The sequence below is a fragment of the Haliotis asinina genome, chromosome 3 (assembly GCF_037392515.1).
Source record: "Haliotis asinina isolate JCU_RB_2024 chromosome 3, JCU_Hal_asi_v2, whole genome shotgun sequence".
Classification (NCBI taxonomy): Eukaryota; Metazoa; Mollusca; class Gastropoda; order Lepetellida; family Haliotidae; genus Haliotis; species Haliotis asinina.
The window spans coordinates 68,518,836-68,534,142 of NC_090282.1; the positions used below are offsets into that span (position 1 = coordinate 68,518,836).

Below are 15,307 nucleotides of genomic sequence, written 5' to 3' on the forward strand. Positions count from 1 at the left end.
TTCTGTGTATTGTACTGGGGTTGCAAGTTGTACTGGATTTGTGTGTTGTATTGGGGCTGTATGTTGTACTTGAGTTTTGTGTAGTGTTGTGGATGTGTGTTGTAGTGGCATTGAATGCTGTATTGGGGTTGAGTGTTGTACTGAGTGGGGTTTGTGTATTGTACTGGGGTTTGTGTGTTGCATTGAGTTGAGTCTTGTATTGAGGTTGTGTGTTGTACTGGGTTGAGTGTTGTATTGGGTTGTGTGTTGTACTGGCTTGAGTGTATTGGGTTGTATGTTTTACTGATGTGTGTTGTATTTGGTCGAGTGTTGTACTGAGGTTGTGTGTTGTATCTGGTTGAGTGTTTCATTGGGGTTGTGTGTTGTGATACTGGAGCTAGTTGTTTTGATTCAGTGTTGGAGACAAGGTGAGAGTGTTCGGGTACTGGCTGTGGACGACAGTGTTTGATTGAGCACTTTCTTCATGGGTAACCAGTAGCGCCACTGCTTAGCTACAAGACATAACAATGGAACTGTATCACAGGTGAATCAATTTAAACAGGTGAGATCAGGTAATATAAAGCAACAATATCGAAAGATATAATAACATATCTGAATTATTTCAACAAAATGACTCAATCTTACTTAGCTTCTGAAAGAAAGTGAAAGTAGCCAACAACAGATCACTGCCATGAGGAAAACCATCTTTCTGCATCTATTCTGTCCCCATCGCCACAACAACAGACACACTACATATATTCACAATATAGATGAATTCAAACCTATAACATTATAATGGCTGGACAGGTTCAAAGTTGGCAGATTTTGAGAAAGTGTATGTCAGGGATATGCTGTGGATACAAACCAATGGCATCATATTCATCAGATTATTGTGAAAGTGTAAACCAGGCAAATAATGTGAAGTCAAACAACTGACATATCCTTTGGACACATATCATATTGAAGGGCAGATTGTTATAATGAATATCTAATACACTGCAAAAACATAACAGGCTACCATTGCATATATGCGGCAGAAAATATCTGAAATAAATTTGTCAAATGTCTACTGTGTAAAAGAAACATTCTCCTACAGCAAGTATCTGCTGCTGCTGTCTAACACAACAGTTTAGGCTGCATCTGATTTGTAATTTCATTGTGTGTTGGTGGTAGGAATGTGAGCTAAGATCCATCCAGTGTATCTGTTGTGTATCATGCATAGGATTTGTAAAATCATGCATCAGGACAAAGAAAATCAAATATACTGTTCACAAGAACTGAAGGAGGAATTGCTATGACAAATTTATCTTAGTCAAGTATTACTGTAAAGGAACAATTTGATTGAATCCCATATTTTCCTGGATTATGGCTTTTGGTTTTCGCTGTATCATCCTTGTGCCTGCAATTGTCAGCAGTGCTAAAGATCAAAGTCATGCATCACATCTGTCCCTACCAATGCAATAAAGTGGCATGGTGTGGCACAAATAACATACCCTTCAAAAGGATGTTAGTGACTTAACAGGTACAGTCAACTCAGTAACAGAACTTTCCCCTTGACTTCCTGAGTTCCCTACCATAGGAAACCCTGTAGTACGAATGCAAGTTGATGCATTACTTTTGTTCCAGGCCAGACCAATTAAATTACACATATACATAGACTTGAGGCTTACATCTGGACTCAAGCCAGCAGCAAATAACAGTAACAATTTTCATTTTCTCAGAAACTACAAAACTAACAACATTTTCAACAGATCTAATCTTGAACAAAATAATGGCTTCCTACCAACTTACCCACAAAGAGCAGTTATTTTGGAATTCTAGTACTTCTTGCATTTGTGAGAAATACAATTAAAAACCCCTTTTAATAAATACAGAATTTATCAACTTTTCACAATCTTTTCAGATTTGAACTTAAGTTTTTGTCAGAGAGAGCAGCATGTCTATGACAATGTCTAGAAGCCACTGAGACAAGATGTCCCTTAACACATTCATTGACTGATATTGTAGTGGCAATGGATACACGGTGACATAAGATCTACAAAACTATACATTGGTATGGTATAAATTGGAGATGTAAGTTAACTCAAATTTATGAGAAACTCTGCCTGCTTATGTGACCTTGTTCTCAACACAGAATTACACTTCTAAGAAACCATTGTGTCAAGAAAAGATAAAAAAGATTTGCTTGTGAAGAAAACAATTCTTCTTCTCATTGTCCTCACAAGGACCAGCTGGTCAAAGCTATCTTAACACTGAAGTGCAACCCGTATACTTTAAAAGCGTCTTATGACAACTGTAAGACTGCTTAAAGCAACATGAACTCCACTTATATATCACAATACATTCCTGTCAAGAGATGCCCATCTGTATCTTTATTACTAGGGTAGACTAGGATCACTGGCATCACAGGCTATGCCTGAAGCATGGGGCCATGAGTCATGAGCCTGGAGCCATAACAGATCCAGTTGATATGGAGGGTGAAGGTTTGATATGATCACTGTATACAACACTATCTACAGAAAGGCTGCAGAAACAAAACAGTAACTCAAGTCAAAACAAAAATGTGATTTCTATAGCAACAAGCTTATGTAACTGATTAAATCTATTTTATATTGTGCATCAGTTTTAGTGTTTGAGGGATGTAAAAAAATAGAAAACAATTACTCCATTTGTAATATATACATACATATTCCAAGAAACAAAGAAACATGTTTGATCAAACGCTGAAACAGGAGGATCTCTTTTGATTCACTACATTAAATGACATCTCTGTACTGCTGTTAGTTCAATGCAGGGAGGACAATAACCGAGAGGTAAGTCTAGTTCATAAGCTCCAAAATGCTTTTCTATTTGTGTATTGTTTTGCTGACAAAAAATGACCAGTTACATAGTATCATCATGTAGCTTGACTTCTAAACATCTTTATAAATATATTGAATGTACTTTGCTGGATAATAATCCAGATTTGATAATCAACTCAGATTTGAAGTTAAAGATAATACTCTTTTAAGATAAGAGACAGTTTATCCACTTATAAACCTGGCAGTAATTAACTGCTTAAGCAGGAGAGGATCAGCTGCCAGAATACAGCCAAGCTTACACATGAGCTTTAGTTAGTGAGAGAGTGACTATATGCATGCTTTAAGCAAAACTTCAGCAATATCAACATGGGCAACACCAGAAATGAGCTTCGCACATTGTACCCAAGTGGGGAATTGAACCTGGTTCATCAGCACGATGAATAAATGCTTTAACCATTAGGCTACCCCACCACCTCTTCTAGAGCTTGAAAACTGTAACGCTCCATCAGAGAATGAGGTGAAGGGAGACTTACTGTCTGCCAATGTTCCAGAATGAAAATGTCTTTACAGGTGCTTATATATATATACATATATTCAACCTCTTGGAGATGGAATACCTATCTTCTGACAACTCGGTGATATCTGTACCTATTCCTCAAACATTCAAAACACTGTGTCAAAATGAAGGCCTGAGATTTATCATGTTATACAAAATAAACAGGAGATGTCAAAAAAAAAAAAAAAAAAAAAAAAAAAAATGCTGCAAATGGAAGCAAAACGTTTCTGCTGTATTGTGTGACATTCTTGGAATTATGCACAGATATATTATAGCCAACAATTATATCACAGGAAACTAGCTCAGCTCATCCTCATTATCAAAATCGTCTTTTGTTAGGCCAATGAGGGATTCCTTATCACTACAAGGTAATTTATTGTAATTGTAATAGGACCAGCAAAGGCGCTGGTTAGTTTTAGCATATAAGAATCCAGCAATAGTAAGTATTATTACAATCATGATTGCACATATAGACACGAGTACTACCACGACACTGCGTATTGAGTACGGCATCCAGATCTTGCTTGACTGGCGTTGTCTGTGATCATTCACGTCCACACATTTATTTTCAAACAATTGCCTCCCAGCTACACAGGAAGTGCACTTGTTGGAGAGGTCGACGCATTTCTCACACATTCTGGAACACCTCAGACATTGACCATCATCTGTAAAGTAAGACATTGCAGATGAAAATTGTCTGATGAGAAACTTTGACTAACTTCATCAGATTCCTGACTAATCTACTTTAATCTCATTTAAGATTTAATCTAATTATTTAATTTCGGAGCAGTGATGAAATGGTGTCACACTCCTCAATGAATTGTTTCTATAAGACAAAATAGCATGTACGTTCTAGAACAAACACTAAATAAATATGATCTAGTACAAACTTCTCCCTTCTCACACATTTCCAGTCTAACACAAGGTCACACAGGCATAACATCCTGACACACACCATCACCCATTCATATAAGTGTGTAAATATTTACATAGGTACACTCACACACATAATGAACATGTTCAAAAGATTCTTGTTAACTTCAGCATAAAAATGCACATGCATATTAAGTCATAGAACAGTATAAACTCATAATTTCTTCAGAGGTAGATTGAAGATAAAGTCCGTTGAAATTACAAAAGTCTTTAATGTGAGATAACAGCTAACAGGAAAATTTATGGCCGTGATGTACCATCAGAAGCATACTTACTTTTATAGAAGCCATCAAAGCATTCTTCAACACAAACATGCTCCTTGGAAGTGATCAAGAGATAATGACTGTCACGACATGTGATGCAGTCCGACATCAGTGGCCCACGGCACGTATTGCATGTCGGATGACAGCGTTGGCACATTTTCAGTTCCTTGTAGTATCCAGTGGGTTGACACTCTGCTACACACTCACTGCAAGGACAACAAACAGCTCAGTGAAACACAACAGATTTCTACTTTATTACCATTTTTCATATTCAATTACATCTAAATGTCTAAGAAATGTGGCCAAATTATCAGGGAACAGTCTGACAGAGTCTAATTTTACACCGTCCTCAGCAATATTCCAACTATATGTTGGTTGTAAACAAACTGAGTCTGGCTCAGACAATCCAGTGATCAACAGCATGAGCATTAACCTACATAACTGGGATGCGATGACATGTGTCACCCCAGTCAGCCAGTCTGACCACCTTAACCCGTCTGTTGCCTCTTACGACAAGCATGGGTTGTCAAAGATCTTGATATTAATGGGTAACAAGAGTCTCAAGACAAGAACGCAAATTTGAGTAGAAGACTGAACTTACGCTGTGTCAGTGACCCTGAAGTTAGCACACTGTAAACACTGTGATGGACTGGGACCGGTGCAGTTGAGGGCGCACTGCTCGTCACACTTATACTGCAGGTAAAAAGCAGAATGTATAATCACAATGAGAAAACACAGTGGCTTTAGATGATGAAATAGTACAGGTGCAATATTTTACAATGCTTTGATGAGGAACACTTTTTATGAATAGATAACTTCACTTTTGTAATAGCCACACTGTTCTTTTGGACTCCCAACATTCAGTGAACGTTTGATTGTACATATCTATGTGACAAGACAGCACATACATCTACAGACCAAGCCTTGTTCAATAATGTAGATCCTTTCAAGCCTTATGCTAGTCGAATGGATATGACAAAGTGTGCACCAGACAATAAATAAAATAATAATCATGCATTATAATTATCATTCACCTTAACTGACACCAGTTTAGCAACCCTTTACGAGATGTATGTTTTGAGAGACCAATTAGCCTGGATTCCTCATGGGGTGGTGACAGTATCTGCCCTCTCTTACCGGTATGGTTGATCCAGTGGCTGGAGCCTGTGTGGATGTACCGACTGACGCAGTTGTGGAAGGTGCTGGTGTGGATGAAGCTGGCTCTGGGCTGCCCTCAGGGCGGAGATGGACTGGATCTGTTGCCGTACCATGCAGAACCAGCGACCACTGCTGCAGAGTGCCTGTGGACAAAAGACTGAGAGTACAGCAACACAGTAATCAACAACAGCTTCAAGCACTGCTGCTATGGTCATTACCCTGCCCAGTCCCCGACATAAAGGTCAAAGTGCCTACACACTCACCTAAACATCAGAACTAACTAAAATATCAATAATATTCATTTGAGAACCTATGATTAACTTGCACATGTCAAGAGATGAGCAAAGGAATAACTGTTAACCTGAAATCTTACAAATATTTAATTAATTAATCAAATTGAAAAAAAGTAGTAATCCATTTGTATGAAGAATCCACAATAATCTGATAAAATGAATAAGGTGCATCTAGGTGTGATGTGTACCCTGACCCTGCTTCGCAAACACTGATAGGTGATCAAAGCAGGTTAAGCCCCCATACACAGAGCAAGTGAAGCCCCCACACACAAAGCAGAAGCACACAGATGTGTGTATACACACACGTCTACTGAAGACAACTAATACTACTGGAATGAGACATACAACTCAAAAGCAATGCAGTAACACACAGCAGAAAGGAGCAAACAGCAAATGAAACTAGGGAAGTTAAGAATGTGAACAGAAGTATTTATCAATCCCACCTATCGTGTCTCACCTGTCTGCACATCAGTCCTGTCTCACATGTCTTCACGCAAGTCACGTCTCACCTGTCTGTACATCAGTTATGTCTCACCTGTCTGTACATCAGTCATGTCTAACCTTTGTACATCAGTCATGTCTCACCTGTCTGTACATCAGTCATGTCTAACCTTTGTACATCAGTCATGTCTCACCTGTCCGTACATCAGTCATGTCTCACCTGTCTGAACATCAGTCATGCCTCATCTGTCTGTACATCAGTCCTGTCTCACCTGTCTGTACATCAGTCATGTCTCACCTGTCTGAACATCAGTCATGCCTCACCTGTCTGTACATCAGTCCCGTCTCACCTGTCTGTACATCAGTCATGTCTCACCTGTCTGCACATCAGTCCCGTCTCACCTGTCTGTACATCAGTTATGTCTCACCTGTCTGAACATCAGTCATGCCTCATCTGTCTGTACATCAGTCCCATCTCACCTGTCTGTACATCAGTCCCATCTCACCTGTCTGTACATCAGTCCTGTCTCACCTGTCTGTACATCAGTCCCGTCTCACCTGTCTGTACATCAGTCCCATCTCATCTGTCTGTACATCAGTCCCATCTCACCTGTGTGTACATCAGTCCTGTCTCGCCCGTGTGCACATCAGTCTCATCTGTTTGTACATCAGTCAAGCCTCATCTGTCTGTACATCAGTCCCGTCTCACCTGTCTGTACATCAGTCATGTCTCACCTGTCTGTACATCAGTCCCATCTCACCTGTCTGTACATCAGTCATGTCTCACCTGTCAGCACATCAGTCATGTCTAACCTGTCTGAACATCAGTCATGCCTCATCTGTCTGTACATCAGTCCCATCTCACCTGTCTGTACATCAGTCCCATCTCAACTCTCTGTACATCAGTCCCATCTCACCTGTCTGTACATTGGTTATGTACTTAAAATGATATTTCTCTTGATTTCATCAGTCAAGATGCAAGTAGCTCTATCTCAATCATTTATTACACAAGGGGATCAGGGAGGGGTACCAAAATTGTAACAAGCATTAGGGAAGTCATTACATGACATTAATGTACCTCACCGCCACCCCTTACCCCTCTGTAATAAATGAGGAGCCCCCAAATCAGCTTATCTGAGACACATTAGGAAATCAACATCATATATTGGCCAATTTCCAGGTGTCAGTATTTGAAGCATGGGAATTCATGAAAAATTCCTGTGCTCCAAATACTCAAAAACACCAGGAAATTGGCGAACACATGATATTTATCGACAAAGTAAACACAAAAGTAAACCAAAGGTCCAGCAAAAAGGTCCACAGCACTCACTGACATCAAGTATGATTACAGCAGTGAAGTCCCAAAAAAGTACTGATTATATTTTGTATGAATTATTATGCAGCCAATTTCAATCATGTTTTTCAACCAATCAGATTAAAGAACACAGTGACTTTTGGTTTACAATTTGCATTAAGCGTAACTGCACAAACAAAAGCAACAAACAACATACCAAGCATAGTAACAGGGAGTAAAGACAAGCCGTTATAGCGATAGTTGCGCCCAAAGTAGGGCAGAGAGGAGTACGGGGACAAACTACCTCCCCCGGACCCGTAGGTGCCAGTGTCCTCAATCTCCAGCGTCCACTCCCCTTCTGATCGCTCCCCCCAGAAGTGGACGGACAGAAATGGCCAGTTGTTGAAGTTTCCACCCATTGAATCATTTGGACGTCGTGGTAGAAGCGTGGATCTTGTCCCACTGGGAGAGGTAAGGTATATCTTGACATCCCCTCGACGATGGGCAGTCAGTGACACTTTGGCCTGGACATGCTCCAAGAACTTCACCTCTCTATTAGTACCACCGCATCCATCTGTCCTTATTTTTAATGTTACTTTTGAACCTGATAATGGTCTGTAAAATAAATTGAAAAGTCAACATCAAGCAAAGCCATGAAGTTATCAGAGTCACTAACTATAATTTTAAGTCAAGATAATGTCAATCACAAGAGTGACACAAATACTAATTGTTCTTATGCCACCAACAACAGTTCAGGAGGAAGGGATAAGAACACCCATACCATAAATCCCCTGGGCTTTGTGCTGAGATTTGTGACAATTTGTGCCCTGTATTCTGCCATGTCTGGAGTGAATGAGTGTGAGTTTATGCCACCTTTAGCCATATTCCAGCAATATCACAGCGGGGAACATCAGAAATGCGTTTCCCTCACTGTATCCATGTCATCACAAGTGAATACTTTAACCAGAGGGCTATCCAACCTCCACTATCATATCATGGCTGGATGCAAACTGAAGGGCTTTAACACTTATTGGACAACAAATGGTGAAGTAAATTGTCAGATGCATGAGTACTTGCAGACATGATTCTCTGTAAATAAGGCAATTTATTATTTTTCGACTTGAAACTTTCTCTGGACTAAGGTCACACAAAAATTGGGTCAAACCCCTCCACCAGCACTGATTATATATTTCCAAACAAATTTCTTAACATGTATGTTGTAGGTGAATGATTTACTCCACCTTAAGTGAGTGACAACAATATCACAGCAGGGGACACAGGGAATGGGCTCCACACATTGTGCTAATATGAGGAATTTGAGATTGTTTTGTTACAAGGGGGGATAACTCTCCTTTCTGCCCTCCTGACTAAATGTGCACTGCAACAAATTGCTACATTTTTCAGTGAAGGTGAGCAGGTATATAATAAATGGATATTTTAATATTATTTCCTTTCGTTAAAAATTAATAAAAACAAAACAATTTAATTTATACCCTTACTTCAGTATAATTAACATGCCGTCATTTTAGAAATTTGCAATATTTTTTGCATCACTTATCCATATAGTGATTTTATATTTCATGTATCAAAAACCATTAGACAGAAAATGGTAGATTTTAGTTAAAAATCGAAATTCCATCTTGTACACCTGATGAATTTCACGTAACAAGACTCTGAGATTTCATGCACAGCATCAACCCCCTGCCGTAGTGAATTCAATGTATGCAGCATAATTGGCCGTAATATGAAAGCAATTTGAGTACATATACAATGAAAATACACTGCAGTTTTAAATGCGTGATATTCAGACATCTAGTGCCAGACTCAAATTACTGATTGCAAAACATCAATAAAATGTCAAAAACATGACCTGGATACGATCAGCTGATTCCACCACCTCACTTCGAACTGCTATTTCGTGATTCATTCTTGCAAAATAGGCTGTTGTGACTACGTGTGTATCAAAGAATCACCACATAAATATTTCAGGACGTAACACTTGATATATCATCGAAAAAGGGAAAAGAAATACTGTCCATGCATCAGCGTGAACGCTGCCAATGAAGCTGGAGGCTATACTGGTTAACTGTCTAATAGTGTAACTGTGTAATAGTAACACATCCAGCTCTCATCACACATATGACATGTGCTGTCAGTTTAAGGTTGGACCATACAGATCAGGAAACCTAGATTAATTAAAAAAACTCTGCCCATTGAACCCAAGCCTTTGGCAGGATGAGTGAGCAAGGAGTCAGTACTAACACATTTTGCTGTGTGGAATGAACTTCACAGATGTGCTGCTCCGGAACGTTAGTCCACCGAAGGGCAAGGTCGACCATCTTGGCTCCGTCCATCAATCCATACCCATATCTCAGACTCACTGACAACAGAGACAGGTAAGTGAGGGAACAGAAAATAATTTAACGTAAAAACCATGAAAATGTTGACATTATCTGAGGTGTTTGTCCAGAATATGCTGTCACACAATGATTTGATATAGCTGATAGTTCTACACAGCTTCTGACTATGTCAAGCAGACTGCATTTTCCTAAACTCAATGTTAATAGCAATAAAACAACCACTGAAGAATATGTATTTCATCATAAAAGCAGTTATTTCACTGATCTAGTAGATTTTGTCAAATTCACTTTGTAGACCTCTAAACTCCACTAACCAAACAGAATTTTACTTGATATGAAATTTTTGAGCGGTTGAATCAATGAGAACCACAAGCTGAGATGCTGAATATGTTAATCTCATGCATGTACCACACATTGTTAAGACAAGAGCGTCTATAGGAACCCAAAGTTGCAGTTCATTAAACTATCAACAAGAGTAATCTCTAATTACCTTTCCTCTTCAAGGCATTGACAACCCACTGTCCATCAACAAAGGGCTCCGGCGTAGCAGCCATCAGTGTGATATACTGGACGTCTCTCCATGTCAAGTTGGGGCTGAAACAATACAACACAAGTAAGTGAGTGGAGATTAATGCAGCTTTCAACATTATTCCAGCAGTATCATGGCTTGGGACACCGAAAGTGGGCTTCACACATTGTGCCCATGAAAGGAATCAAACCTGGGCCCTCAGCAAGACAACCAAATGCTTTAACCACAGGGCTACGGCACCGCTTATAAAACATAGAATGAGTCAGTGAGTGGGTATGGTTTTATGCCGTTTTTATCAAAGCAGGAGGCACCAGGAATGAGCATCATACATGTATCCATGTCAATCCTGGGCCTTACACGTGAAGAGTGAACACTTCATTCACACCATCCTGTACAACACAAGGTGTGACCGGGGACACATGGTGTGATTCACAGTACACTGTGTGACTCGATGTGCATGGTGTGAGTACTTACTTTGCCTCAAGAGTCAGAGCTACAATCCCGGCAGCAAGGGGTGCAGAGGCAGAGGTTCCTGTGTGGGAACTGGTGCACCGGTTGTGGAGGTCTACTGTTGTCTGTCAGGAGTCAAGATGAAAGAAGGAATAGTGCATGAGTAAGCTTCTAGTCTCACGATATAGCACATGGGAAAATCAACAGTTTGTCTTGTATTGACCTCCTTTACACATTATAAAATGAAAGTCAACATAACATGAAAACTGACACACCTGCCATATTCAACTTCGCAATTCAGAATACTGACAGTTGAATGAATATCATGTTACACTGCTTTATTTGTCATTGTTCATATCGAACTGTCAATATAAGGACAAAAACTTTAATTTCAGCATTGTAATGACATAACTGACGTATAATAACATTTCTTCTTGCTCTTGAACAAAATAAATTCTCCGTATACCTCCAGCTTCCATCCTCTATGTCACAATTCTCTACTGACAAATAACCAGGACCCATTCTATCAGATAGCATGACCTATCTGACGTTTTTGTTATTTTTACGGGTTGCCATGCTCATTGTTGAACTATCCAAAGCTATGGTGACAGTTGGTTTGAAGGCAATTCTGATACTGAATCACACAGGATACCTAGCTTGCTGTCTATCAACTAGAGGTGCTTGAGGTAACTCACGATCTGCTTCTCATTGTAGGCGCCGCTGCTGTAGGTGGTGGCAAGGGTGGAGCTGCATTCCTCCAGATACCATGGCTTTGTCCCCTTCTCTGAAGTGCTGCTGATGGAGAGGGTGTAGATACTGTTGGTGTACCCGTCACAGTTACATGAGTCCTGTGCACTGCCACCATTACCGGATGCCCACACAAAGATGGATCCTTTCCCACCTCGGCCCTATAAACATGCATGGAGCTGGGTTACTCAAACATCACTGATGTAGATAGACAGTAGTATCTGATGAAAAAATTCACAGTCATTTGTTCAAAATGTTTATGATTGGCAAAAAACTTGTTAGTTCAACACAGAAACTACACTAAATGCATCAGTGGGCATTCTCAGATGGAGGTTGGTTGGCTGGTTGGTTGGTTGACTGGTTGGTTGGTTGGTTGTTTCATGTCACACTCAGCAATAATCCAGCTACAAGCGACGGTCTGTTAATGATCAAATCTGGGCCAGGCACTCTAGAGAAAGCATCATAAGCACCGATCTACATAACTTGGATACAATGATGTCTCAACTAAGTCAGCAAGTCAGCAAGCCTGACTATCCAACCCCATTAATTGCCTCTTACAACAAGCATGGGTTACTGAAGACCAGGTCTAACCCAGATCTTCAGGAGCCTCAGATGGAGGGAAGTAGTGCATACCAAAGTAAAGCGAGATAACTTTCATAACATATTACAGTGAAATTTGTTTAAAGAAATAGTCAAATGACTGTAATGATGGATAACAAGTTCTCCCTCTGAATGATCTATTTCCCTACCTTTGCTATGCCTTCTGAAAATGCCTTCTTGGCAAGCGGTCCAGGCCCATCAACAACTCGGCCATCGTCATCAGGGCCCCAGCTGGCGGAGTAGATGTCAATGTAGGTGCTGTTGAAGCTTAGTGATGTTGCCTCAACAGCATCATATACCTCACCATCCAACATCCGTACACCTAGAACACAGGTGTAACATATTTGTTTATTACACATAAGGTGAAACTAATTTAATGTATATGCACCTATCACTTTTACCTAGCAAAAAGGGTTTCTGAATTGCGTTGTCTGTGATGTCATTTAACAACTGAATGTAAGTTCAAAGAAGAGGGCTGTCAAACTTGCTTACTGTGTTTTACTGCACAACTGTACATGGATAAAATGGATTATAGAGAAATTATTACACTCGAGCAAGTGTGTGGCTCTTACAAAACGTGCAAAATTTCACACTCGCTTCGTTTAAGTATGACACACTTGCTTGAGTAGTAATCTCTGTTTATGACCATACATTTCTACACTTCACTTATCCAGCGTCTAGTTTCTGTTTCAATGCAGCTTTATTTGTTCCTCAAACAGTGCGTGTATGTGCTCTGATACTGAATGAAGGTATCCACATTTAACTACACATATTAATGCCTATTCTCTGTATGAACCATACACGAGGAGGAGTGACAATAGTGTAGATATACTGATGAACAGCCTTGTCACTGTGGAATACCATCTTGGAATACCATGTTTGCTAGCCTTGTGCTTCACACTACAGGTGTTCACCGTGGGTGTGCCAAGTATGCATTTAACATAGGAAAGTGATGTAATAAGTATGGATGCCATGATGCATCGATGCATTGACACTTTTTCTAAGATGACACAATTAACTATACATTGAAAGTAGCAGTTTAAATGTTTATGTACTGTTTACGTTTTGCCATTGCATCTTATTTTTTTTATGTTACATAAATTATAAATTATTTTTTTCATGCACAAAGGTGGGAATCTCTGAAAAAACATAAAGTTGATCTTAACATGGACAGTTATAAAACATGAAACATCGATCTTCAAAATGTAACTGAATTTACACAAAAATGCTGTGAAAACAGATTGTGACACGTATCCAATCGTGACATGGGTATTGTGATACGTATCATTACATGTCTAAGCCATGCTGTTTATACATGTACACGTGAAAATCTGTGTTTTGTGACTGATAAAACATCAGAGAAATCAGTGACAATGGTCAATACTACAGTTCATAATGGTCAGTTATACACCACATACAATTGGGAGAGTGAGTTTAGTTTTACGCCGCACTTAGCAATATATGGCGGCGGTCTGTAAATAGACCAGACCAGACAATCCAGAGCTCAAAAACATGAGCATCGATCTGCACAACTGGGAACTGATGACATGTGTCAACCAAGTCAGCGAGCCTGACAACCCAATCCCGTTAGTCGCCTCTTACGACAAGCATAGTCGCCTTTTGTGGCAAGCATGGGTTGCTGAAGGCCTATTCTACCCCGGGACCTTCACAGGTCCCACATACAATTATTGATCGGAAAGTTTTCCATAGAGAAGTTTGTGTACCTCCAATTCTGGACCTGTAAGCAATGCCGACCCCACACTTGGAGTTGTTGGCAGCTGCAGACACCTCCCCTGCACACCGCGTACCATGTCTGGAACACATACAACACTGCATATTAACATATCGTCTGTGGAAATCCAGTTGGATATCAGACCAACATTGAATGATTCCTTGATTAAACAACACGTGTGAACATCCTTCTCTTATGGAGGTTACACTGTTTACTCATTTTACTATGTGTACGATCCTTAACAATTTTGTTCATGCATACTTCTTGAAGTAAACCTAGTGTTATACAACAATGTACATTATGGTGTTAAACCCAAGGGACTGGACAAGCTTAGTTGGAAGAGGTTGTCCCCAACTCCAAGTCACCCATTGAATTGTGGGTTTAGTTTTATATCGCACTCAGCAATATTCCAGCTGTATGGCTGTGGTCTGTAAATAATCAAGTTTGGACCAAACAATCGAGTGAACATATATCTACAAAATTGTGACATGATGACGTGTCAACAATTCAGTGAGTCTGACTACTGATCCCATTAGATGCCACTTATGACAAGTACGGGTTACTGAAGACCAATTGAATGATGTGTTTCTTGCCATTGAAGAAGCATGTACACACCTGCAAAGGTGTTCTGAAACAAAACCTTTGGCTTTTATTGCCATAATCCATGCATTTCTTCTGAAGCTTCAATTGTACCAATTAACAATGGTGTTGGAATCATTATCAGCCATATGAGATCGACTGATAAGTGACACAACCATTCCAGTTAACTCATGTTTTGTGAAAACACTTGTCATTTTCTTATCAAAACTAGCGACAGCATAAAACCATTTCTTCCCTCTCATATCACGTTATCAACAGGCCACAGACCTGTTTTCATTTGAAGGGTCATATCTTGGCATAGGATCGTTATCATGGCCGTTGACATCATAGCTGGCGTAGGGATCCTGCAATAGAATGTTTTGTTGAAATATATATACTGTTGTAAATAAGCAATGCAATATATTATGATACAAATTGTGACATGGTCTGTCTTACAATGACTGAAATACATTAGTTTTTCCTACTGCCTAGCCCTGCTTGCGATGCTGAAGTCTAGATTTCATCAGGTTTTCCCTACCACCTAGCCCTGCTTGCAATGCTGAAGTCTAGATTTCATCAGATTTTCCCTACC

The 15,307-nt window shown here is 39.8% G+C and overlaps 1 protein-coding gene across 1 annotated transcript in view; it reads right to left on the bottom strand.

The window, feature by feature from the left end:
• Positions 1 to 3,561: 3,561 nt before the first annotated feature.
• The window catches only part of LOC137278356 (furin-like protease kpc-1), a 56,685-nt gene continuing 44,939 nt past the window's right edge, over positions 3,562 to 15,307 (bottom strand). The window contains exons 5-16 of the mRNA XM_067810644.1: positions 15,004 to 15,080; positions 14,129 to 14,217; positions 12,554 to 12,726; positions 11,753 to 11,965; positions 11,082 to 11,182; positions 10,569 to 10,672; positions 9,981 to 10,098; positions 8,023 to 8,333; positions 5,670 to 5,833; positions 5,134 to 5,225; positions 4,545 to 4,738; positions 3,562 to 4,001 (exon numbers count right to left, since the gene is read on the bottom strand). Of these exons, the coding sequence (XP_067666745.1) occupies positions 3,634 to 4,001; positions 4,545 to 4,738; positions 5,134 to 5,225; positions 5,670 to 5,833; positions 8,023 to 8,333; positions 9,981 to 10,098; positions 10,569 to 10,672; positions 11,082 to 11,182; positions 11,753 to 11,965; positions 12,554 to 12,726; positions 14,129 to 14,217; positions 15,004 to 15,080 (2,004 nt within the window). The 3' untranslated portion in view covers positions 3,562 to 3,633. The remainder of the gene's footprint in view (positions 4,002 to 4,544; positions 4,739 to 5,133; positions 5,226 to 5,669; positions 5,834 to 8,022; positions 8,334 to 9,980; positions 10,099 to 10,568; positions 10,673 to 11,081; positions 11,183 to 11,752; positions 11,966 to 12,553; positions 12,727 to 14,128; positions 14,218 to 15,003; positions 15,081 to 15,307) is intronic.